The sequence below is a fragment of the Pagrus pagrus genome (genome assembly GCF_965226575.1).
Source record: "Pagrus pagrus genome assembly, chromosome: 7".
In the NCBI taxonomy this organism is placed as follows: domain Eukaryota; kingdom Metazoa; phylum Chordata; class Actinopteri; order Spariformes; family Sparidae; genus Pagrus; species Pagrus pagrus.
The window spans coordinates 1501242-1523706 of NC_140191.1; the positions used below are offsets into that span (position 1 = coordinate 1501242).

Consider the following 22465-nt stretch of genomic DNA (forward strand, 5'->3'; position numbering starts at 1 on the left):
GCAAAAAAAATGAAATTTGTGCATCACATCCAGACAGCTCACAGGTATGACAGGAAAATAACAATACATCTAAAGTTATAATTAAAGAATAAAAGCCAACTGTCCGTGTTATTGACAATAGATACATTTTAACTCTCAGACGTCACATGGTCAGAAAGGAATCGGGTGAAAATCAACCTGTTAATGGCTCTTTGCTTTCACAGCTTTGTTTGTTGATAACGGGTTGTCCGTCATCCATATCGCTGATGGTGGGATGAGCATCTTGGAGCCACTGGAGATTACAGAGACTCATGTGGTTGTGAAGGTCCCTCACTTATCTGACTTTGGTCTGGTATGGGATGCTGTTAAAAGGTTCCTCAACATCACGCTGCCAGTAAACGGTCAAGTCCTGCTGTTCATCCGACCCCCAGAAACATGGCCTCGCGTGCTCTATGTATTTGTGCTGCAGGAAAACATCCCTGTGAATCAGGTAAACCTATTTCTCATTAATGCTTAGCATCAGCATAAACTTATGATTTAAGCCACCGCTGTTTCCAGAAAGATGATTGAGGTCAGTCACACTTCACTCCTTTTTATTAAGGGTAATTTGTGATACTTTCACCTTAGTGATCAATATAATCTCAATACTTATTTACCTCTTTACAAACTTCCTGATATGGATCACCCTGCTGAAAAGCTACATTTCTCACGTTCCCTTTTTAATAACTGCAAAAATGTATTAGGATGTTTTTGTGTACCACCTAATATCCAAGAGTCAAAACTCCTGGACAGGGTCTTGACTTGACTGTCTGATTATAAAACACAATAATAAAAATGTCCCGTTGCTGAAGGTTGCTGCCAAACAAGGTGATGCTGAGTACATCAGGATCCCTGCTGAGTGTCATCTCTGCGTTGGTCAGAGGTACAGTGTCCACTGTGAACCTCAGGGCTTCACAATACAGCCTGAGGTGAATCAACTCACTTTTACACTTATAATGGTCATAAACACTATTGTTATGAATGATATTCTGGCTGCATGTTGAAAATATATTCACAGTAAGGGAAGTATTAAATGACACATTGCTACTGGTTTTCCAGATTGCACAATTTCGATCAAAGTATGGACCAAATTTCCATCCAACATTTGAAGTTATCTTGACTACGATCCCAGAGAAACTAACTTTGATGGTCCAGGACCAAGAGAGGACAGAAGTCTGGAAACGTGAGCTGTACCTGGCAGGTAAAGGCTTCCCCCTCTTACAGCAGCACTCCATCTGAATAGAATAGAATAAAAGAGGATAAAACACATTTGCTCCGTCTCATGTCGTTCTTTATTTAGCTTACATGTTATTCTCAATCCACCGCTGGGAATGTTGACACCTGATCAGTTTGCCTTGAGGATCAGTAGATGGATTTCTGGCTGGTCAGCTGTGTATTAGTTTGAGCAGTTCTAAGACAGTGAGCTTGTCTTTTATATCAAAACAGTTTTTTACATATTGTAGCTAAAATTGTGGTCTTTTCACTGTAGAAGCGACAGAGCCAGCTGTCTGCATCTTCCAGCCATCGGTGGATCCCTCGTCATCCCTTAGTTCTTCTTACTTTTCCCGTTCATAGTAGACTTGCACAAAGTAATGCTGTTACACCTGAGGGAATGAAGAAGTGCCAGTCTTAGGGAACAAGAGATTTCCTGTGATATACTGTAAGGAACAAGGGAGTGCAGGTGTTACACTGAAGGGAACAAGGGAGTGTTGATGTTACACAGTAGGGAACAAGAGATTGGTGGTGTTAATCAATAGGGAACAAGGGAGTGCAGATGTAACACTGTAGGGAACAAGAGATTGCTTGTGCTACCCAGTAGGGAACAATGGTGTGCGGGTGATAGCACTGTTGGGAATGAGGGATTGCCAGTGTAACACTATATGGAACAAGAGACTGATAGTGCTTGACTGAAGGGAACATGAGATTGCAGGTGTCATATCGTAGGGAACAAGAGTTTGCTGGTGATTGACTGTAGGGAACAAAAGATTGTTCGTGTTGCACCGTAGGGAACAAGAGTTCGCTGGAGGAAATGAAAACAACGTAAACAAACTGGCGCTGTAGCCAACATTGGCAGAGCAGACAAAAACACAACAGTTAATTTTAGGTCAACTTTAAAGTTTAAAGTTAAGAGATATGTATTTGAAAGTGTTGGTTATTAAACTAAAGTCTTTTCCTTGGCTGTCCTTCAGGTCCAAGAAGGGAACTTCAACAAAGGAATGTCTCAGAAGAGGACAGCGTCCCAGCTGACGACAGTGTCCCAGCAGAGGACAGGCTGCTCTTGGTTCGGAGCAAGTTTGTCAAAAGAGTGTCCGAACCTGTTCTGAACCAGCTCCTGGATAAACTTCTGGAAGGTCATGTCATAAATGATGAGGAAATGCAGTCAGCCACAACAAAAACCAGAGCAGTCAAAGCACGAGACGTGATTGACATTGTGCGAAGAAAGGGAACTGAAGCCAGCTCAGTTCTGATCGCCGCCCTCTGTGACGTGGATCCGTGCCTCTCCAGAGTGCTGAACTTACGCTGACGCAAACACAAACAAAAGATGACAAAGCTCTGTTATCAAAGTCAGTGTTTTTAATGAGCGGACTCTCACTCTGACTCAACCCGTACAGTTCTCAACAGTTCAGAAAGTTCACACTCAGATGATGAAGATGTTTGGCTCATCAAACAGGTCCAGTCCTACAGTCAGGACGGTTTTTGTATTTAAACTTGTAAATAAAACGTAACGACAACAGTGGCCGTTCGTCTTTTACTGGTTCAAACCGGTTCCTTCTGATGCATTTTGTTCTCAAACCCTTTCAAGTATGCAGACAACTGATAGTTCCCCTCATATATCTGTCTAACATGTGATTGTGACACAGTGCACATTAATGTGCTGCTGTAATGTGCATTATTAAGAGTTCAGTTTGATCTCAGCCCAAAGCAGAAGCACAACCTGGAGGGGAGCCGGGTTCAACTAAGATCTGACAGAAGCACCTTTAAAACACATTTACACAAATTCATCATGCAGTCAAATCACAAATGAGGAGAGGAGGATGAAACGGTCACAGTGTTGTTCTTTGCTTCAGCCACTAGATGGAGACAGCTTCACAGAGACGATGCAGCTGCAGCGTCAGGCAGAAAAACAAGAGTGAAGATATGAAAATCAACTTCAGGTAATTAAGAAGACAATTTAACAATTAAGTTGACATTTCTCACAATTTTCAGCATCTTTACAAACCAAATAATCAACAACACTTTGGTTAACTGAGGAGATAATCAGCAGGTTAGTACTTAATAAAAAGGGTCATGTCTGATACAAAACACTTAACAATGAGTTTCAACTGTAAAATCCTGATCTACATTAACGACTGAGTCTCAATCCTCTAATGAGATCATATACGTCACAGGGCATTTTACTGACCGCTCTACTGTTTACTTTTGATTCTTCAAGTACATTTTCATGATTATAGTTAAATACTTTAACCTAAGTTATACTTTTAATGCAGGACTCTTACTTGAGTATTTTTATAGTATTAATGCTTTTACTTGAAGGAAGACTATAGAGCTTTGTCAGTTGATTACTTACATTAATACAATTATTTTTTTGTATTACAAGTTTTGTGAAAGTTGATGTTACCGACTGTAACTGAACGCTACAAAATGACGGTAGAGACAATATATTCAAAGGTTCATGTACAGTTGGTTACACAATATAACTGACATGCACAACAAGACGCAAATGGGTTTTACCGTTAAGCTAAAGTACTCTAACGCGTTACTTTTCTCAGTAGATAACGTAACGAGTTACTTTTAAAAGTAACGTTACCCAACACTGGTCGTATGCGCTTTTTGATGTAGTCTCTAAAGGTCGACTTTAATCTTTAAATGTCAACTTTATTCTCCACATTTCGACTTTTTTCTTGGTGTGCATCATTAAAAAAAACATAAAACTTCCCCCCCTTTTTATTCTCACCCCTGTTCCTCATACTCTGCCATAGATTTTCACCTGTAGTGTCTCCACTTAATTAAAGGGTTACTCCTCCTCCTCCACCACTGGACCCTCAGACTCCTCCCCCGCCTCCTGTGTGTCACTGATCACCTCTCATACCTCCACCACTCCATTTAAAACCTGCACCGCGAAGTGCAGCCAGCAGCAGCAGCAGCAGCAGCCGTGTCCTCCTCCTGCTGCCTCTCTGCACTGATGCCGACAGTTCCTCCTGTATTTTCAGAGCAAACGTGGATTTCTTCACATCATGTGATCATTTCTAGATAAAGTCAACTTGCTTTGTTCGAGGATTCGTGAAAATGTGGAGCTATCATCAAACCAGGATGTTTCAGATCCTCTTCAGTTAGATCAGGTAAGATTCATCTTGTTTCATCAGCTGTTTGTTCTGAACTTTGGCTCAAGATGCAGCAAATATCACATGTCTGAGTATCAAGTCCAATAATATTCATTAGTGTTTAACTGTAAAAAAAAATCCTTCAAAACAGAATGTAACAAAAAGTATTTCCATTTTTTACAACTGTATACTTCTACTCCACTACATTTCTCTGAAAGCTTTAGTTACTTCAGTATTCAGTGTTTTATCTCCAGATGTGTTGATGTTGAATGTTTGTGATAAACTGAAGAATCTTCCTCCTCCTGAAGACAAAATAACTCTAAATCTCTAAAAACCCTCTCAGATCAGCTGGAGACTCATTGTCACAGAGCTGAAAACAGATCCAGGACAGCCACGAGACAAACATGGCGATCTTATAGGAAATGATGCATCGCTGTAGATGAAACCAGCCAACAGTAGATAAAGGAGTTCAAGTGAGCAGCAGTGATATTAATACAACAGCATCAGATCTAAGAGGACATGAGTACTTCTTCATACTTAAATACATTTTGATTACAGTACTCACACATGCATGTTTGAATGCACGTAGTGGAGTATTTTCACAGTCTGCTATTTATACTTTTACTTAAGTTAACCATCTGAGTATGACACAAAACAAGACGAGCAGACATCAAACATCTCTACAAACATCTCAGCCTCCGAGTGATAATTTAAACATGAAGTGGATTTTTCTGTTTAGTCTTGAACCGTTTCAGAAACATTCTTCATCTCTCACATAAGTTGAATCCATTTCAGTAACTTCAGTGATGCTGTGTGAGGTCATGAGTCCGTCGATTGCATGAAAAACACGTCACACAGTTTCAGACACACACAAACATGCACATTAATTAGTGACACATACACACAAACACACTTCCTCCAGCTCACACCATACACACATGCATGAAAAACATTCACTTATTTCACATAATCGAACTTTTCTGGATGACTGGATTGTCTTCAGATCTTAAAATATGCACACACACACTTAATTATGCATTTATTAATATTTGACTTTGCTTTGTGCAGACACTGGGAGAGAATAAACTTGACATGTAAAAATACAATTTGGGTTTCTTGCAGTCTGTATTTAGTGGTGTCACGAGTTTGATCCTAATTCAAATAATCGATTGAAGGAAACTCTCGATTTCGATGATCGAAATCAAAAGCACTCGAGTGTGTCTGAGGACGGCACAGCTAGCTTAGCGTTAGCCTGCAGCGTCACTTCCAGACTCCTGTGTGATGAAGACGATCAGCTGACTGGTACCAAACTCTGACGGTGTCGGACATGTTGGTTTGTTTTCTTTGTCAGAGATCCTTTATTGATTTGAATGTGAAGACGGTTCACTCTGGACAGATTTGAGAAACTGAACTTTGTAACAAACTAAATTTCTATCTTTTGTTGTTTTTTGTTGGATCACTGAAGGCGGCTGTTTGTTGTTGACCTCAGGAATCTTTATTTCTGGTGAATATAATTTCTATTAATGAATATTATTGTTTATTATTTATTTAATCTGATGCTCTTTACTGACCCATATGTGACCGTCTAACAATGGCAGAGATAGGGAGCCGTTTAAAGTGATCAGTCTCACACCATGTTTATATTTTCACATGTCAGAATCAAACCCCGGAGACGAGCAGCTGACGAGCTGCTGACGAGCTGCTGCTGCATATTTCATGTTCTGGTGTAAATGATTCAAACGAACACGCAGGCTCCTGCTGTGGGCCCCTGACAACAAATCACATGTGGCCCTGAGACAACCAACCTCTGCAACACCTGCATGTTCCAGAACCGCTGAAGGACTCAGAGCCGCCCTGCAACCGCAACAGCTGCACGAGGACGGCGCTGACCCAGAACTCTGTCCGTCTGTCTGTCAGCCCACCTCAGTCTCTGCTCAAATGGCCTCATGTAACATTCAGAGTGTGAGCGTTAGTGAGATGACTGTGTTGGACAGAGACACCTAGCAAAAGAGAATGAATGATCACAGGAGCAGTAGCATCAGATCTATCAATTAGCTAAGCCAGCTAAAATATTTAAATATTGCAGCAGCCAGAGATCGGCGAGAAGTAGGACACCGCCAGAGGCTTCATCTCCTTCAACTCCACATCTCTCTGTTTCTCATTTCGTAGACCCATCTTTGCGTTTTCGCTTTTCTTTTGTCCTCCCGCATTTTTTGGCTGTGATCCTCTTTGATTCATTCTTTCTGTGCCGAGGTTAAGTGAGGATATTCATGAAAGAGCTCCTTTAAGCCGTCCCGGGTCTCACACAACAGCAACAAAACTACAAGATGTGTGGAGAATAAAAATGGAGAATCATTCGGGGAACATTTCAAATACATTTCCTGTAGCTGTGGAATTATTACACAACATGACAAAAAGAAACAACAACAACTTTAAAATGTTTTTTAGGGGGGGATGTAACGCCTGACAGCCTTTTTGTTTTTGAGATGTCACATTTTGTTCGACTGATGCTCCTTTCACACCCAATCATGATACTGTCACCTGTTACCAACAGGCGTTTTTGGAGCATTCAACAACTTTCCCAGTCTTTAGTTGCCCACAGATGACGTCTGGTGTTAATGTGCGTCTGTGCTTTACTTTTGGTTGTTTTCTAAAACAAACAGCGGTCGAGCGAGCTGATACAGCAGCGTGTGAGCTGAAGTTACCTGGTAAACACATCACTGAGTCTCTGGGCTCGTTAAGCAGCCCTGTGTTCACCTGGCCTGTTGCACTCTTGCAGTGAAAAGAGCGGCTCTGGAGGACGAGTGACACCAAGAGGAGCAGCAGAAGACCAGGAGGGAGGCTGAAGAGGTCGGTGTGTTTACTGGGGAAACTACGGCTATAAACCGTTGATCAGAACAGGCGTAAGCAGAGCGACTGTCAGGCTGAGGGCAGAAGCAGGTGGACCCAAATGCAAGGCTGGCAGATCAGTCTCAGAACGCTTATTCAAAATAAACCACGTGAGCGGGCTCAAACACACCAGACGACTGGACAAAGACTGAGTTAAACACTGGACCTCATTACAATTAAACTAATAAGAGGACGAGGTGCAGGTGGAGTGAGGCAGAAGGAGCTGACTCTATTAGGATGACCATGTTGTGTTTAGCTGTTTGCTAACATGTTAGCCACACCATCTTTGTGAGTTACATCTTCAGTTCCTCTGCCCCCTCGTGGTAAAAGAACCAGTAAATACACCTTTAAGGTTCGAAGCTCTTCTCTTCTCTGGGTTTGACATAAACTGGTCTTTCTGTTCTGACTCCTCTCGCCCTTCAGGTTTCCTCCACCATGAGCTCTGAGGCAGAGCTCTACAGCGGCAGCGCCTCCCCTGTGTCCCTGGACTCCAGTGTTTTCTTCAGTGAGATGACGGCGTCCTGCGTCAAAGACCCGCTCGACGTCTTCATCATCAACGTTGGGGGAAGTCGCTACGTGCTGTCGCAGGAGCTGCTGGCGTCCTACCCGGAGACCCGGCTGGGGAAACTAGCCTGCTGCAGCCGAGACTCTGCGCTGGAGCTCTGCGACGACGCCGACTTCCTGGAGAACGAGTTCTTCTTTGACCGAAACTCACAGACCTTCCAGTAGGTGGAGCCTTTTTCTCTTCCTCCGGGCGTATGTGTACTAATCTGGCCATCGTAGCTTCAAAATACAAGTGCAAGACCTTTAAAGTGTTAAAACCATTTGACACCAGTGCGATTTGGAAATGAAGTGCAAAGAAAACCTTTCAAAAAGCTGCACAGATCAGCTGTCATCACAAACTGTGATTTATTTTTAGTGATGTGTGAGTCATCCAGTTATTTATAAACCGAAAAGGACTTTTACTTTTTCATTCCCTTCATGGATCAAACATATTGACACATACAGAAAAATATAATGTTGCATATTAAAAACACATGTAATATATATGGAAGCACAATGAAATAAATATTGTCATTTCCCTTCAAGAATATATAGTACATGTACATTTTGATAATACATTGGTATTATACACTGACATGTATTTAAAAATCTATCACTTAAAATCTATTTAGCTCTTATTAATAAATAATATATTTTTATATATGGTAATTTATTTTTTTGCAATGTATGAAATATGCTATATTTGTCAATAGAGATTATATAATCTGATATATTGGGTAATACATTACAAGCCCATTATTAAATATATATTTAAATACATGTGAAGCTGACACTTATTTCAAACATGAGCCTGTTAACTCATTATATCAGTTTAATATTTAATTACAAGAAAGTGCTGTTTAAATGACGCAAATAATGAACCCATGTGAATGTCAGACTTTTGGTCTCAGTCGAGGTTATCGACCGTCCAACATGCAGCTTTAAGCTCTGAGAGACTTCACCAGAGAAATGACTGCAACATCTGAAACAAACTACATTTTGCTGACGAGTCTCTCAAAGCAAAAGTGAAAGTATCTGACGGATGAGGCTGTTTGTGTTTGTGTCCTACCAGCAGTCGGCTCTCGGCCTCTCGATCCGGCTGCCAGATTACAGATTACACACAAACTGTCACACTGAAATCCATCGTGTTGAGCAGCGTGCAGCACTTTTAATGAAATAACTTCACCCTGCATGTAAAACACCATTTACATAAACCATTAATGTAGGTCAGTGGCTTTATGGTGTATGAGCTTCAGGCTGAACATCTGAAAATAACACGACGCACCTGAACTGTGCTCACCTTGATGCTTCCACTGCGTTCCTGCCTCGAGTCAAACGGGAGTTTGAGTCACGGCAGCACCTGATGTTCAAACCGGCGGTCGTCCGCACAGGTGAGCTGTCAGCTCTCGTTACCTGGTGAAGTTCTGATGGACTGAACTCAACTGTGACGACTGATGCAGATCACAAGTCAATAACAGGCAGGGAAGAGCACAGCCACGAGAGGAACTGCTTCTTTCTTTTCTTTCTTTCTTTACTTCTTTCTTTCTCTCTCATCAGGCGGTCCTGTGTTGTGTAGGAAGTTGATAGAAGTATTTGTTTGTGTGTCTGAGATCAGATCACAACATGAGAAGACCGACAGCAGATGTAGTCGTGGCTGATCTGCAGTTCAGCTTCTTCTTGCAGGCTCACTGAGATAAACCACCCGGGCTTTGCAGATATTCATGACACAAAAAAGAGTACGCTGAGTCCCATTTTGTGTGTTAACTGTGAAGCTCATGGATTACTTCTGTAAAGCTGTGCTGTGACGCTGGTGTGTGTTTCTGCTGACAGGTATGTGATGAACTACTATCAGACGGGTCACCTTCACGTGAGGGAGGAGCTGTGTGAGATCTCCTTCCTGCAGGAGATCGAGTACTGGGGCATCGACGAGCTTCGCATCAACCCCTGCTGCCGGGAACGTTACTACCGCCGCAAGGAGCAGAAGGAGACCCTCGACGTGCAGCGAGAGTTTGAGGCCGAGGACGACGTTGAGGACTTCGTGGGAGCCGCCTGCCCGGCTTTCCGCCGCTGCCTGTGGGACCTTCTGGAGAAACCTGACTCGTCACGAGCCGCTCGCACCTTCGGCTCGCTCTCAGTCTTCTTCGTGGTGGTGTCAGTCATCAACATGGTGCTCATCTCGCTGGACCTCGAGGAGGACTTGGGTGTGAGCGGCGTTGGCAGCAGAGCGCCGCTGCTGTTCGACGCCCTGGAGTACGTGTGCGTGGTGTGGTTCACCGGTGAGCTGGCACTTCGCTTCCTCTGCGTGAGGGATAAGTGCCGCTTCAGTCGAAGTATCCCCAACGTGATCGACCTGCTGGCCATCCTGCCGTTCTACGTGACGCTGGCGGTGGAGAACCTCCACGGAGGAAGCACTGAGCTGGAGAACATGGGCCGCGTGGTGCAGGTCCTCCGACTCCTGAGGTCGCTCCGCATGTTGAAGCTGGGACGACACTCGACAGGTAAACACGTCTGAACAGCAGAGATCACACTGCTTCAGTAATTATGTAGCTTCACTTGCATCTTGTTAAGGAAATTCATGTATCGTATGTAAAAGGTCTGATTCAGGCGTCAGGTGTGGTCATGTGCATTTAGCTTGAAGCCTCAACTGTGCCTCGGCACAGCTGAGGTTTGAGGTTGGAGCGAGCCACGGTGACGTCACCCACGGGTTTCTGAAGAGCCAGAACGAAGCTCAGAGTGGGAGGTCGTCGCCATCTTGGCAGCGCCTGACTCCACCTGACTCCACCTGACTGGCTAATCAAAGATGGGCAAAGAGGCGGAGCTGAACTTTATCAGATCTTCTAAAACAAAACAAAGTAGTGAGCTCTTTACCTCGCTGCCAACTCTTGACTTTCCCTGTCAACCGTTGAAAAATGGGCGTTGAAGATGAGTACGCGATGAGTTTGCTCAAGGGCACATGATCAGCAGCTGAAGGAGACTTTTTTTTCGTTGGGTTTACCTCCGCACATGTTCTCAGCCTGTCAGGGGATTTCAAGTACACGACGCGAACATCCAGAGAGAGAAGAAGAAATCGAAATTCTCCTCGGTGAGAAGCTGCTGCTGCGAGATTACAGCCGGGAGGTTTCCTGAGGACGACAAAGAAGACGGGGGGAAAAAAAATTGATTCATATTTTGGTAAATTCCTTCAGGAGACGCAGGGAAGAGAGGAGTGTGTGTGTTTGAGTGTGTCAGACTGGGACGTGTGAGCGCTTTGATCTGAGTGATTCTGGGAAGGATGATGATCCCTGGACTCAACTCATGAATAATAAAAGGGAACATGGAGGGAGGAGGAGGACGAGGAGGAGGAGGAGGACGAGGAGGAGGAGGAGGACGAGGAGGACGAGGAGGAGGGGAGCGACAGAAAATGAAAAAGAGAGGAAGCCATGTGAGAGCTGTTCATACAAGGAAGCTTCACCAGCCAAACAGCACCAACATGACACACTGGAGAGTTATTGATCGCAAACCAACCAACCAACCGTCACTGCGCACAAGAGTAGCACTGGGTGTTATGATATTTTTAAGACTTAACTCTGCAAGAATACAGTCATCAACTCTCTAAAGACCGAATCATGATGTTCACCCAGAAATGTAAATCCAGTCGTCATTTGTGACAATCTCAGTCATCTAAACACCTGAAGTATCTGGAGACTTAATTTAAAACGGAAAAACAACCAAGAAATAAATAAAAATACTCCAAAACTTCATTAAAACTCTGCAGAATTAACTATCAGCACTTCCTGTTTGCAGTGAACCTGCGTATTAAGTCCACATGTTTTCCTCCTTTCTTCTTCTGAGCATCTGAAGGAGCTGAGGACGACCGATCAGATGTCTCCACGCAGCTCGTCCAAGTCTCCTGAAGCCTTGAGATCCAAATGTCTCAGCTGTTCCTGTGAGCTCGGTTGAGATCTGAACAGATCCAGAGGAGAAGACGTCTCCACAACATATTCTGCAGCTCTCATTCATGGACTTCATATTTATTTAAATCTCCTGTTTTGTATCTTCTTGCTCTCAGCGGGATCAGACGGAGGCTGACGTGGAGCTGCACACAGACCCGACTGACCCTCCTACTGTTCAAATCCATGAGAGCAGCATTTACTTTTTAACGGCTTTCACACTTTGAACTCTGAATACAATGAAAGCAAACAGTCGTGTAGGCCGATTAGCTGCGATTCAGTTTCTTAAATCTCTGCAGTAAAGAAGCGGCTTCACACAGCTGCACCGAAGAAAAACCTCTTTATGAGCTCGTTTCAAACCCTCGACACCAGAGCTCACTTCTTTGTCTCAGAGGAGAATAAGTCATTCTGGGGTGTGAACGTCGGCGCTGTCAGCGCTCACATGTGGCTGTATTTATAAATTTGCTGTTTCCTCTTTTCTGCCGCTTGTTATTTTCTCCTCACAGTCCCTCCTGAGAGTGAAGTGAGGAGACGACCACATGCTGTCAGCTCCGTCACAAAGAGGTTTCTTTGCTGCTATGAGAGAGAAACGCTGTTGGTCAGCTCCGACCGGCAGGAATGAGTCAATGTAGACTTTATGAACTAATTCTGGTTTACAGAAAGAAAACAGTGAATTTTAACTTTTAATATTTGGACACATTACATTTTTTTTTCAGGGACTGTAACTTTGACAAAGTTCATGATTGTGACTGTAAATCTGCTGAAACGTGAAAGTTCAAACCACTTTTATAGACGATGTTTGGAGCTGAATGTGGGAACGTGTGATGTGCTGCTGAGGAGCTAAAATATTCCTCTGTCCTCGTTCCTGTCCAGGCCTCAAGTCTCTGGGGATGACCATCGCTCAGTGCTACGAGGAGGTTGGCCTCCTTCTCCTCTTCCTCGGTGTCGGTATCTCCATCTTCGCCACGGTGGTCTTCACTCTGGAGCACGACATCCCCGCCACCACCTTCACCAGCGTACCGGCCGCTTGGTGGTGGGCGACCACCTCCATGACGACGGTGGGCTACGGAGACATCCGCCCGGACACGGCTGTGGGGAAGGTGCTGGCCTTCCTCTGCATCCTGTCCGGCATCCTGATCCTGGCGCTCCCCATCGCCATCATCAACGAGCGCTTCTCCGCCTGCTACTTCACCCTGAAGATGAAGGAGGCGGCGGTGCGGCAGGGCGAGATGCTGAAGAGGCTGGCCCGCGGCTCTGTGGGCGGGGCGAGCATGGCGGGGAGTGTGAACCTGAGGGACGCCTACGCCCGGAGCGTCCTGGAGATGTTGAGGCTGCACGGGCGAGAGAGGGTGAGCACCCGGAGCAGCGGAGGAGAAGAACTGTGGTGGTAGAACCAGAACCAGGAGACTGAGACCGGTCCAGTCCCAAGAGTCAATGACTGAGGGGTTCATGAGCAAGGCACTGACACCCTCACTGCTGTCAGAGCTCATGTTCCTGGCTGACCTCTGACCCCTCTGGAGGTCAGATGAAGATGGCTGACACTGCAGTAAAGTCCTTTATACAGAGATTAATTCCAGACTGACGTAAAGTTAAACATTAAGAAAATTAATCAAATAATCACTTTCACAGAAAGATGTCCAACAGTTTCTGAGTTCAGCTTCTGAAACAAAAATATAATTTGTATATAATTAAAACAAATAAATCATTAAAGCAAATAAGTCCTGACGAAGACTTGATGCTGCGACACGTCAGGTTGTTTCTAATGTCCGACACAGACCGCGACATTAACGCACTTTAATAGTTTAATAGAGAGAGAGAGTGCTGTTTGAACAAAAATCATCAGTTCAGAAAAAGTTGTTAAACACAAGTGAGTTTTTGAAGAGATTTAAAAGAGGAAATATAAGTTTTATACGAACTGATTATCTTCAGGGTCGGTGGTGAAGACAGGAAGTGAGGACAAACAGGAAACACGGGGAGAGAGAAGGATCATTTCAGTTTCACTGTGTGTGTTATCTGTGTGTTTTCTGGGTTCTTGTTGTGTGTTTTTCCTCCTCACCTGTCTTGTATCTGTTTAATTAGTCCAGCCTGTCACCTGAGTCCTTCTGCAGTCTTCTGTTTTCCCTCCTCACCTGCACTTCATCTCCCTCCAGTGTTTCCCCAGCTCTTTGTCTGCGTCTGGTGTTTTTCCGTTCATTTCCCTCACCTGTGTTTCTCCGCCTCCCTCCACCTGCACCTCATCCCCTCGTTAGTTCAGTTTGTATTTAGGTCCGGTCTCTTTCTGTGTTTCTGAGATTGTTCTGTTCTGTTCGCCTGCTCCTGGTGCTGCAGAAATCCTTATTAAACCTCATCCATCACATTTCCCGCCTGCTGTCTGACGCAGCGTCTCTGCTGCAGCGTGACAGATATGACATGCGACACCAGCTGAAATCAAACGGGGGATTATGCAGTGATGTAATATGTGCTTCTCAAAAACAGTCAAGACGTTGAAGGAAGATTAAATTCAATCACCTCCACGCTGATGAAAGGCAGGTTTCGTTGTCCACAAAACATTTCTGGAGCGTCACAGTAAAACAGCTGCAGCATCGAAAACAACACAAACTGCAGAATAAACCAGATATTATATGTTTCTGTTGGTGTGATCTATGAACTGTGGTCAGAAACATCATGTTTGGGATTTAAATACCTGATTCTGTCGCCTCAAACGTGACTGTGTGCGTCCCGACGTCGTGTTTCAAATGTCCAGACTTCTAAATGTTGAAACGTGGACGTGATGTGACACGAAACAGGATCTGACGCCTCTGGATTCAGAATATTTCTGTGTTTTCATCGTCCAAACATGATCTCTGTGCACCACCTCCTCAGAGAGGTCACATGCATTAATACATGTTGTGTAGAAGTCAGTTTTAAACCTTCAGGCTGTTTTTTTGGTCACGGTGCTTCTTGTGTAGTTTCTGTTGTCGCTCTGTGGCTCAGTCGTGCAATAAAGGCTCCTCGTTCTGCTGCTCAGAGTGCTCTTTTCAAATATCACAGTGACGCCTGAAGGCCTGAATTAAAACACTGACCTGTGAGCGGCTGCCTCCGTGTTTTCTGCCTCCTCACGGTCGTGTTTGGAGATCAGCTGCTGTGTGTGGATTTGAGTTCAGGTACTTTTAACACAAAATGTTAAAATGTTCCTTTAAATCGAGAGCAGAGAAACATGTCGGTCAACCCTGAACCTGCCTCTGACCACAGACACAAGTATTGACCCTAAAATGTGATATTTACATCGTACCCGTAATGCTCGATGTTCTCAACCTAGTTTATCTGCACCCGTATTTTTAGGTCCAAAGTCCTCCTGATCCCGGACCCCATGAGTGTCGGCAAGCCAATCTGAAAGTAATTTACATTTTCTTTTTCTTTTTAAGAGGATAAAAGGATTATTAAAGGCAATTTTAACGAGGATGAGGAGAAAATGTTGGAGAAAAACCCCATAATGCTAAACTGTAGACGACCAGGGCTCCTAAAGTCACCACAAGAGACAAAAAAAATAATAGTACAAGAAAAAAGTGATATTTCACGAGTAAAGCTGTAATTTTATAAGAGAAAGTGTTAAATGTCTTAATTTTACAATAAAATAAAGTCAGAAATATAATATTTTATGACTACAGTTTAACTTCCTCTCCCCTCGTCTCAAAGTCTGAGAGTGTTGAATGTGTTTCCAGTTAAATGAGTGTAATCAGCTGTGAGGTCACCACAGGCTGAACTTCTCCAACATAAACTCATCATAAATGTCCACAGTTTAATTATGAAGCTCTTCATGTGTTAAAAACTGTTAGCGGTTGCTAACAAGTGTCTGAATGAGACTACAGAGGTTGTCGGGGACATTAAACGTCCTCACAGCGAACACGGAGACTCGTCTCCTCACTAGTCCGTCTTTACAGGCCCACTTTAGTTACACACTGTTCTCACTCTGACTTTACAACTTGTACATTGATCAGTTTATAGAAACCTGGATAGTAATTGTGCAGTAAGACGCTCAGTGGTGGAGACGTTTGAGTCATGTGACCGTGATGTCGTCTGTTTGTAGCCTAGCATTAGCTTTTTACTGCTACACATTTAATTTACCTTCAAACATCAAAGAGTGGAGTTCATCTGTGGAGATTATCTGCTGAACAGAACCTGGACGGATCAGAACCTTCAGATTATCTTCTGTAATAATCCAGAATCCAGTTCAATAATCCCACAACCAGAGAAATGCTGACTTGCTAACTTCAGGGTTTGTTGTCCTGCAGTGTCATCATTTAAAAAACATTAACACACCATCTGTTTATCGTGCGACCTCATCAGGGGTCCAGACCTCAAAGACATCACACACACACACACACACGCACACACACACACACACACAGTGGAGGTGTGATGTCTCGTCTGTTTTCAGCCTCGTTAACTTCGATTCGTTTCACAGTTTGAACAGACGCCTCTCGTGTCGGCTTCAGGTGTCGTCTCATGAAGAAAAGGTTACAGAGAACCGTCGGTGACATCCAGCGGCTGTGTGTGTGTGTGTGTGTGTGTGTGTGTATGTGTGTGTGTGTGTGTGTGTGTGTGTGTGATTATATAACACAACCTTTTTATCTTTTTTTTAGCAGCACGTTCTTCTTCTCTGCTTTGATTTACACTTTTGTGTCAGGCTCTCAGCTGATGCTCCACACCTGAGGTGTGAACCTGTCGTGTCCTCTGGTTCTCACTCTTCTTTGTGTTTGTGGATTAAACAAAGCAGATGTCGATGCTGCGTTCACGTCCTCATCGGATGGTCCCTCACTTCGTTTCTTCCGACTTCGGTGTGTTCGTGTGCGTCGAGTCAGAATTGGAGCAACGTGGTTGTTTAGTTTTGCTAAAACACCACATTACCATCAACCCAGCGTTCGCTTTCACCCGCCGTGTTTTCAGCGTTACATGACATCAACTTTCCAGTCAGAAAAACGTATTTCTGATTATTCCAACACGTGAACGCACAGACAGACTAACCTCCAGTAAAGATGAGTTTCCAGTATAGCGAGGACCAGTCTTTGGATGTTAGTTGTCTGTTTATTTCTGGTTTTGTTTGTCATGAGATTTGTGTCAGACGTTCATGTTTCCCTCGGGATGAACTGAACTTTGAGTCTGCAGCTGCAGCGCCATCATCAGGTCAACTCGTCCAACACTTTCACGCAGCGGATCACAAACTTGTGGTGCAGATAACAATATTTTCTGACTGTACGAGCTGTGCTGCGACACACTGAACCACACCCTCCTCTCTTCTGTCTGTATGTTTGATCTCCTGTTTCTTGCTGTGACCTCTGACCTCCTGGCTATCAGCCTATCTGCTGTTGGTGATGGAGGAGTTGAGGTTTCTGCTGACGCTGCCCTCCCTGTGAGGTCTCTGTGGACAGACTCTTTTTACCTCCTGGCTGCAGCCGGAGGCATCGAACGGTGAATCCAGGTCAGCTGTGAAGGCAGGAAGTCCTGACGTCGCTGTGCTGAAGGTGCCCGCAAAATACAGAAGTAAGACGGAGGCAGAGTTCGTGCAGCGTGTTATCACTCAGTCATCCAGGTGCTTCAGTGTGAGAAGTAACTGGTCACCGTGTGCCGCCATACTGCTGTGATGTCATGTGTGATGTCATGAGTTTATATCAGCGACTTCGGGCTTCCTGAAGGTTGAATTACGACTTGGACGACCGTTCTGTTGCAGTTTCAGCTTTAACTTCTAGCAGAGAAACCAACGCAGACGTGAGACATTAGTGTTTCACCGTCACACCTGCCGGCCTGGTTCTGCTCGCTTTGACTCGGCACGTCAGCCCGGCTCGGCAGAGATTTACATTTCGATGGCTGCCTGGTTGAAGGTGCGTCTTTAACCGATGGTTAGCTTGTCTTGTGTAGCGGTCAGAGAACTGGCTGTAAAAACCAACACTCTTCCTCCTTCGTTCCATTCATTTACTATAACATGTTTATTTTCCTTTAAATCCTCCATCATTTAGCAGCAAAGTCAGGAGATGTTGGATTTCCACGACTCCTGAAACAGCTGAAAGCAAACGTGATGAAACACTCAAACACAGCAGATATGTGAGAGAAGAAGAGCGACACTGGAGAGAAGCTAAAACCGTCTGTATCTCAGAGAAGGTGGTCAGCGCCGGTCGGCTGATGTTGATTTGGACCTCCTCTGGAGAGGGTCCGTCCCGGGCGAGGCTCGTCTCAACTCGCCGCGGTAAAACTAGTGATGGAGCGACAAATTGATGCAGCTTGTTCTGATTTGGAAAAAGTCCAGATTGTGATACTGCAGTGAAACCTCGAGGTGGACGACCTCCTGCCAGAGTACGACACCGGTCAGAACACCAGAACACCATAAACTAAGTTATAAAACAAACCAAACATCACCCCAGAGGAGGCGGACTGGAGGAGGGTGATGAGGACGTGTTGTCGAGCCTTTAGTTGTTACACATGCTGTATTTCCTCCTCGTGTCCACGCTGAGCTCCACCAATCACAGCGTCCTGTGCTCTGAGCTTCACAGGCGGCTCTGCTGTCCTACTTAACGCCGTCTCACTTCAGACGGGCTCGTTATCCCCTCAAGCCCGTTCAGGTTCCCCAGAGAACCTCATTTTTTCCACTGACTCCCCGCTCCGTCTCCTCGTGTCCTCTTTTTGTTTTACAGAAACGGTCGGAGGAGCTTTTAAAAGCCTCCGAGCTGCAGCGTGAACAGACATCCGTCGACTGAAGCTCAAATCTTCACGTCCTACCTGAAGCTCAGAGAAAGAAACACAGCAAGTCAGCAGAGAACGAGGACGTGTTACCTGCAGGCTCGAAGGTTAAATACAGGTTTGAAGAGAAGTGATGACGACTCAGCTCGTTAATTAAACTAAGAAACAGGCTCTGATCAAACCTGTCGCAGCTGGCCGGCTGCTTAGACTTTCAAAATAAAGGCACCAAACTCCATGAACTTGTCCTTTAGCTTCACGCGGATTCAAACCCTGGACTCCAGAGTTAAAGACCTCGACTGAACCAACCGATAATCAAACACAAACTATAACCTGACTCGATGGAGTCGTCGTGTTTTGTAGTTTATTTTAAATTCATTAAAATAATCTGTGGACGTTAAAGTCCTCCAGGATGTAACATGAAGACACTCAACAGACTCCATGAGGCGTTCAAAGTCTTTTTTCTTCGGGCCGTCATCAGAGTCTCTGCTTGTCATAACAGTTTACCTTCCACTTGTTTTAATTCTCTCCGGTGTTTCCTCCTCCTCCTCCTCCTCCTCCTCCTCGTCCTCCTCCTCCCCGTCCTCCTCCTCCTCCTCCTCCTCCTTCTCGTCCTTCTCCTCCCCGTCCTCCTCCTCCTCCTCGTCCTCCTCCTCCTCCTCTGATGAAACTCTGCCGTAACAAAAGACAGAAGCTGCAGCAGATTATCACGTTTTCAATGATTTGATCTGCAACATGAATTCTTCTCTGAATGCCGGCTGCTCTCCAGCGGTGGTGGACGTCTTCAGGTCTTTTACTCGTCCTGCATTTCAAATCCAACTTAAACAGAAGTTCATGAGAATCATCATCATTCTTATACTTAAAGTGTGAGAAGTAAAAGTAGTTGTTCGACAGTAAAACGTCCCCTGTTGTCCTCTGGTCACTTTCTGTCCTCCTGGCTGAGTCGTCCCTGTTTGGTGACAAGTCTCCTGCCCGCCGGCGTGTCCCGACTCCGTCCTCTCCGCCGGGACTCGTTGTCTTTCTGCAAACAAGTTCCCTGAATACATTTCGCTCCAACGAGGACACAGAAGTTTTGTCTCGTCCTCATGAAACACGATGCAGAAACGGGTCCGTGCAGGTGGTGCAGGTGTGTTTACAGCGTGTTCAGCCACATGTGGAGCCGCAGGAGTTATCGGCCGAGTCTTCTGCTCCGAGCTGGATTCATCCGCTGATGTGAGGATCGACTCTGACTTTTATCTCTTCTCATGTTCCTCCTTCAGAAAACATGAGAGCTTTTTATTCTGACGTCAGCTTCAAATGGACGGACAGAAGAAGTCACATCCTCTTGACTGACCAAACATCTTCTCTCTGAGGGCAAAACTGAACTTTCACAGCAGATTTCAAAGGTTATTTTAGGACCGAACTCTTTGACGGCAGTTTATAATCCAACAATCATATTTAATGAGATTGTTGTCAAAGTGTGTGGACCAGAAAATAGACACACATCTGAAAAGATACTTGATTTAATGAATTTAGTGATTTAATCCAAACTGATGAAAGTCTGGATCAGCACTGAAACTAATGCAGTTATTAATCCACAAGTTGTGAAGGATTTTCTACTTTTCTCTGTTTTATATCACAAAAAGCTGAATGTTCTCTGGTTCTGGACTTTTGATCGAATAGATAAAAGATATTTTATTGTAAATAAATAGAAATAAAGACGATTAGCTGCAGTTCGGATGCAGTAGTGTTTCAGTCACGTGTCAGCTGCTCAGGATTAATGACCGCTCCAGAGCGCGAGCCGACGGGGACGACACATCGTCCGCCTGTTTCGGGTCATTCCCGCTTTCCCAGAATTCCCAGTCTGGGACTCCTCGTTAGCCCAGTTCTGTTCAGAGGGAAGACGATGGGGGCGGACGGAGATCGTTCCAAGGACGAAGCTGGCAGGTTATTCCCAGCTGTGACGGGAGGTGAGAGGAGAGGAAACCGGTCCTGTTCAGTCCAAAGTGGGTCAGCTTCTGCACACCTGAGCTGAAAGTGCTAATTCGTCCCTATTGAAGGACTTCATACAACTCGCATCATTAATCACAACCTCAGCAGTTTGTATTTATAGTAATCCAGAATAATCTACAGTGAAGCTGCAGGCGTGTTGACGAGCAGCGTGCTAACAGAAGTGTGAAGGTCTGCGTCCTCTCAGGTGAAGTCATGAAGCGATGCAGCAGCAGAGCTTCAGCAGACGTCTGCACACTTTGTCCACCGCGTCAGACTGACGAACTGCAGACTGAGCTGAGGCGACGCTCGTTTGTAAGACGGCTGTTAAGGAGCTGTGGTGTCGTTAACGAGCAGCTTCACTCCAGCGTTGTTGATTTTAAACATGAGCAGATCACAGCTTCAGTATTTCAGCTGGTTTGAGCCGTGTTGTTCTCTGCGGAGCGTCGTCCTGCACAAAAACACCCAACAAACTGTCTCGGATGTTTAATGAAACTGAAAAAGAGACGTTATGTTGATTATTTGGAGCTTTAATCACATTTTAGAGCCGTGTTGTTCTGTGTTACCTTCTACCATCTACTGCATACAATACTCATCTTCAAGAGAAACCATGTGTGAGTCCAGAGCCACAGCTACGACCACTGTGCTGTCCGACCTGTTCGACCTGTTCGACCTGCAGGAATAAAGACCGTCAGTCAGCAGAGACGTCCTCGTCATCTGTGTTTAATCTTTTCACATTTGAGAGAATGTTCCACCGATGTTAGAAGGGAAATGTTCAATTATTGGAGCGGCCCTGACAGAAAAACCACACGATGCACGATGAGTTTCACATGAAGTAACACGTTTAAAATCAACGATGTTACATCCCGACCTACACTCTCTGCAGCTTGTACAACGCTACTTGCATTTTTATAGGTATAAGGTCACGTACCGTCATCTCGTCGGTGGTTCGGGCTCGAGACATCCTCCTCACACGCATCCAGCAGCTGAAATATCCCAGTTTTACGTCATGTACTTGGAAAGAAATCATGTAAACCTGTTTTTCTTTCCATTATCGCGTCACTAAAGTGCATCCAAACACGTCAAATCAGAATATTATCATAACCTGATTATTCCCTGTATGCAAAACAAAACACAACTGAATCATTTCTGTTTTCCTCACAGGAACAACCAACAACAGTTTCTTCTTGCCTTTGTGTTTTCTGGTGAACTTTGTCTCAGTGTAATGTCCACATGTTCATACACACTGTGGTCATCTACGTCTCAGGAGACAAAGACCGTGTGGTTTCTCAGGACGCTCACACTGGACTTATATCCACTGAAGTTTACAGTGTGTCCTCTGCCTGCTCCTCCTCAGGATGGAGGCTTTGTGCTGTGATGATATAACTGTGTGTAACTCTGACAACACTTCAGCTCCTGCTGCCTCTCAGCCTGCAGCAGAAAGCAGCAGCTGTCTGTGCGATCAGATAAACAGCCGGGAAACATCAGCCGACAGACTGATGACGACCAGCCAGGCCTCAGCCCCAAACACAGCCGGCGCTCAGACGATGAATGAAACTTAATGAGACGGAAAAACAACAGTTAAGATCAGACGATGAAAGATTCATTATATTAAACATCAAAGATTAATATTTGATGCTGTTTGTCTTTTAGTCGGATGATGATGGTGAAGAGCTCGTGGACCTTTCTTTCTTTCTTTCTTTCTTTCTTTCTTTCTTTCTTTCTACCCTCCACATGATCTAACAGGGGAAGTCCAGTGTTTTTAATCCGGGCCTTCTGTTTACATATTTGAGGTTCTGGATGTGGTTCAGTCGATCACCTCAGCTGGCAGCAGGTCCTTGTGGGACCGTAACACACGTCCACCAGAGTCCGTTTACAGAAACACACATTTCATCATCGTATTGACAGAGACGTGTCTCCAGTTCTGCTGTTAAAACTCACTTCTCGTTCAGTCTGAAGACACACGGACGAGTTGGGTCAGAACTCAGAGCGTCTGTGATGAAACAGGATGGTGAAAATTAAAAAAGGCGGTCGAGGAGAAAACGTCTGCCAGGACTGTTGGACTCTTCACTGAGCAGACTTCAGCTG

At 44.8% G+C, this 22465-nt stretch overlaps 2 protein-coding genes across 4 annotated transcripts; both read left to right on the plus strand.

The window, feature by feature from the left end:
• The first annotated feature begins 196 nt into the window (after positions 1-196).
• On the plus strand, positions 197-2671 carry LOC311259554 (uncharacterized protein). The gene is made up of 4 exons (XM_084356785.1): positions 197-469; positions 831-947; positions 1078-1219; positions 2208-2671. Exons 1-4 carry the CDS (start codon positions 254-256, stop codon positions 2540-2542), a joined length of 810 nt encoding a protein of 269 aa, XP_084212911.1. The 5' UTR covers positions 197-253; the 3' UTR covers positions 2543-2671.
• Positions 2672-4173: 1502 nt separating this feature from the next.
• Positions 4174-14327, plus strand: kcnv1 (potassium voltage-gated channel modifier subfamily V member 1). Of its 3 annotated transcripts, none has more exons than XM_084356769.1 (4): positions 4174-4358; positions 7653-7954; positions 9603-10270; positions 12575-14327. In XM_084356769.1, the coding sequence occupies exons 2-4, from the start codon at positions 7665-7667 to the stop codon at positions 13090-13092; spliced, it is 1476 nt and encodes a 491-aa protein (XP_084212895.1). In that variant the 5' UTR covers positions 4174-4358; positions 7653-7664; the 3' UTR covers positions 13093-14327. The 3 variants fall into 3 exon arrangements, with proteins under 3 accessions (XP_084212895.1, XP_084212896.1, XP_084212897.1); XM_084356770.1 differs by lacking the exon at positions 4174-4358 and adding an exon at positions 7218-7339; XM_084356771.1 differs by lacking the exon at positions 4174-4358 and adding an exon at positions 7491-7552.
• The last annotated feature ends 8138 nt before the right edge of the window (positions 14328-22465 follow it).

Excerpts from the sequence above, each read along its gene's own strand:
- LOC311259554 (XM_084356785.1), top strand. The coding sequence starts at position 254 with ATGAGCATCTTGGAGCCACTGGAGATTACAGAGACTCATGTGGTTGTG. Across the intron at positions 470-830 it reads AAAACATCCCTGTGAATCAG|GTTGCTGCCAAACAAGGTGA; the intron begins GTAAACCTATTT and ends CCGTTGCTGAAG. Across the intron at positions 1,220-2,207 it reads ACGTGAGCTGTACCTGGCAG|GTCCAAGAAGGGAACTTCAA; the intron begins GTAAAGGCTTCC and ends GCTGTCCTTCAG.
- kcnv1 (XM_084356769.1), top strand. The coding sequence starts at position 7,665 with ATGAGCTCTGAGGCAGAGCTCTACAGCGGCAGCGCCTCCCCTGTGTCC. Across the intron at positions 7,955-9,602 it reads CGAAACTCACAGACCTTCCA|GTATGTGATGAACTACTATC; the intron begins GTAGGTGGAGCC and ends TTCTGCTGACAG. Across the intron at positions 10,271-12,574 it reads GCTGGGACGACACTCGACAG|GCCTCAAGTCTCTGGGGATG; the intron begins GTAAACACGTCT and ends GTTCCTGTCCAG.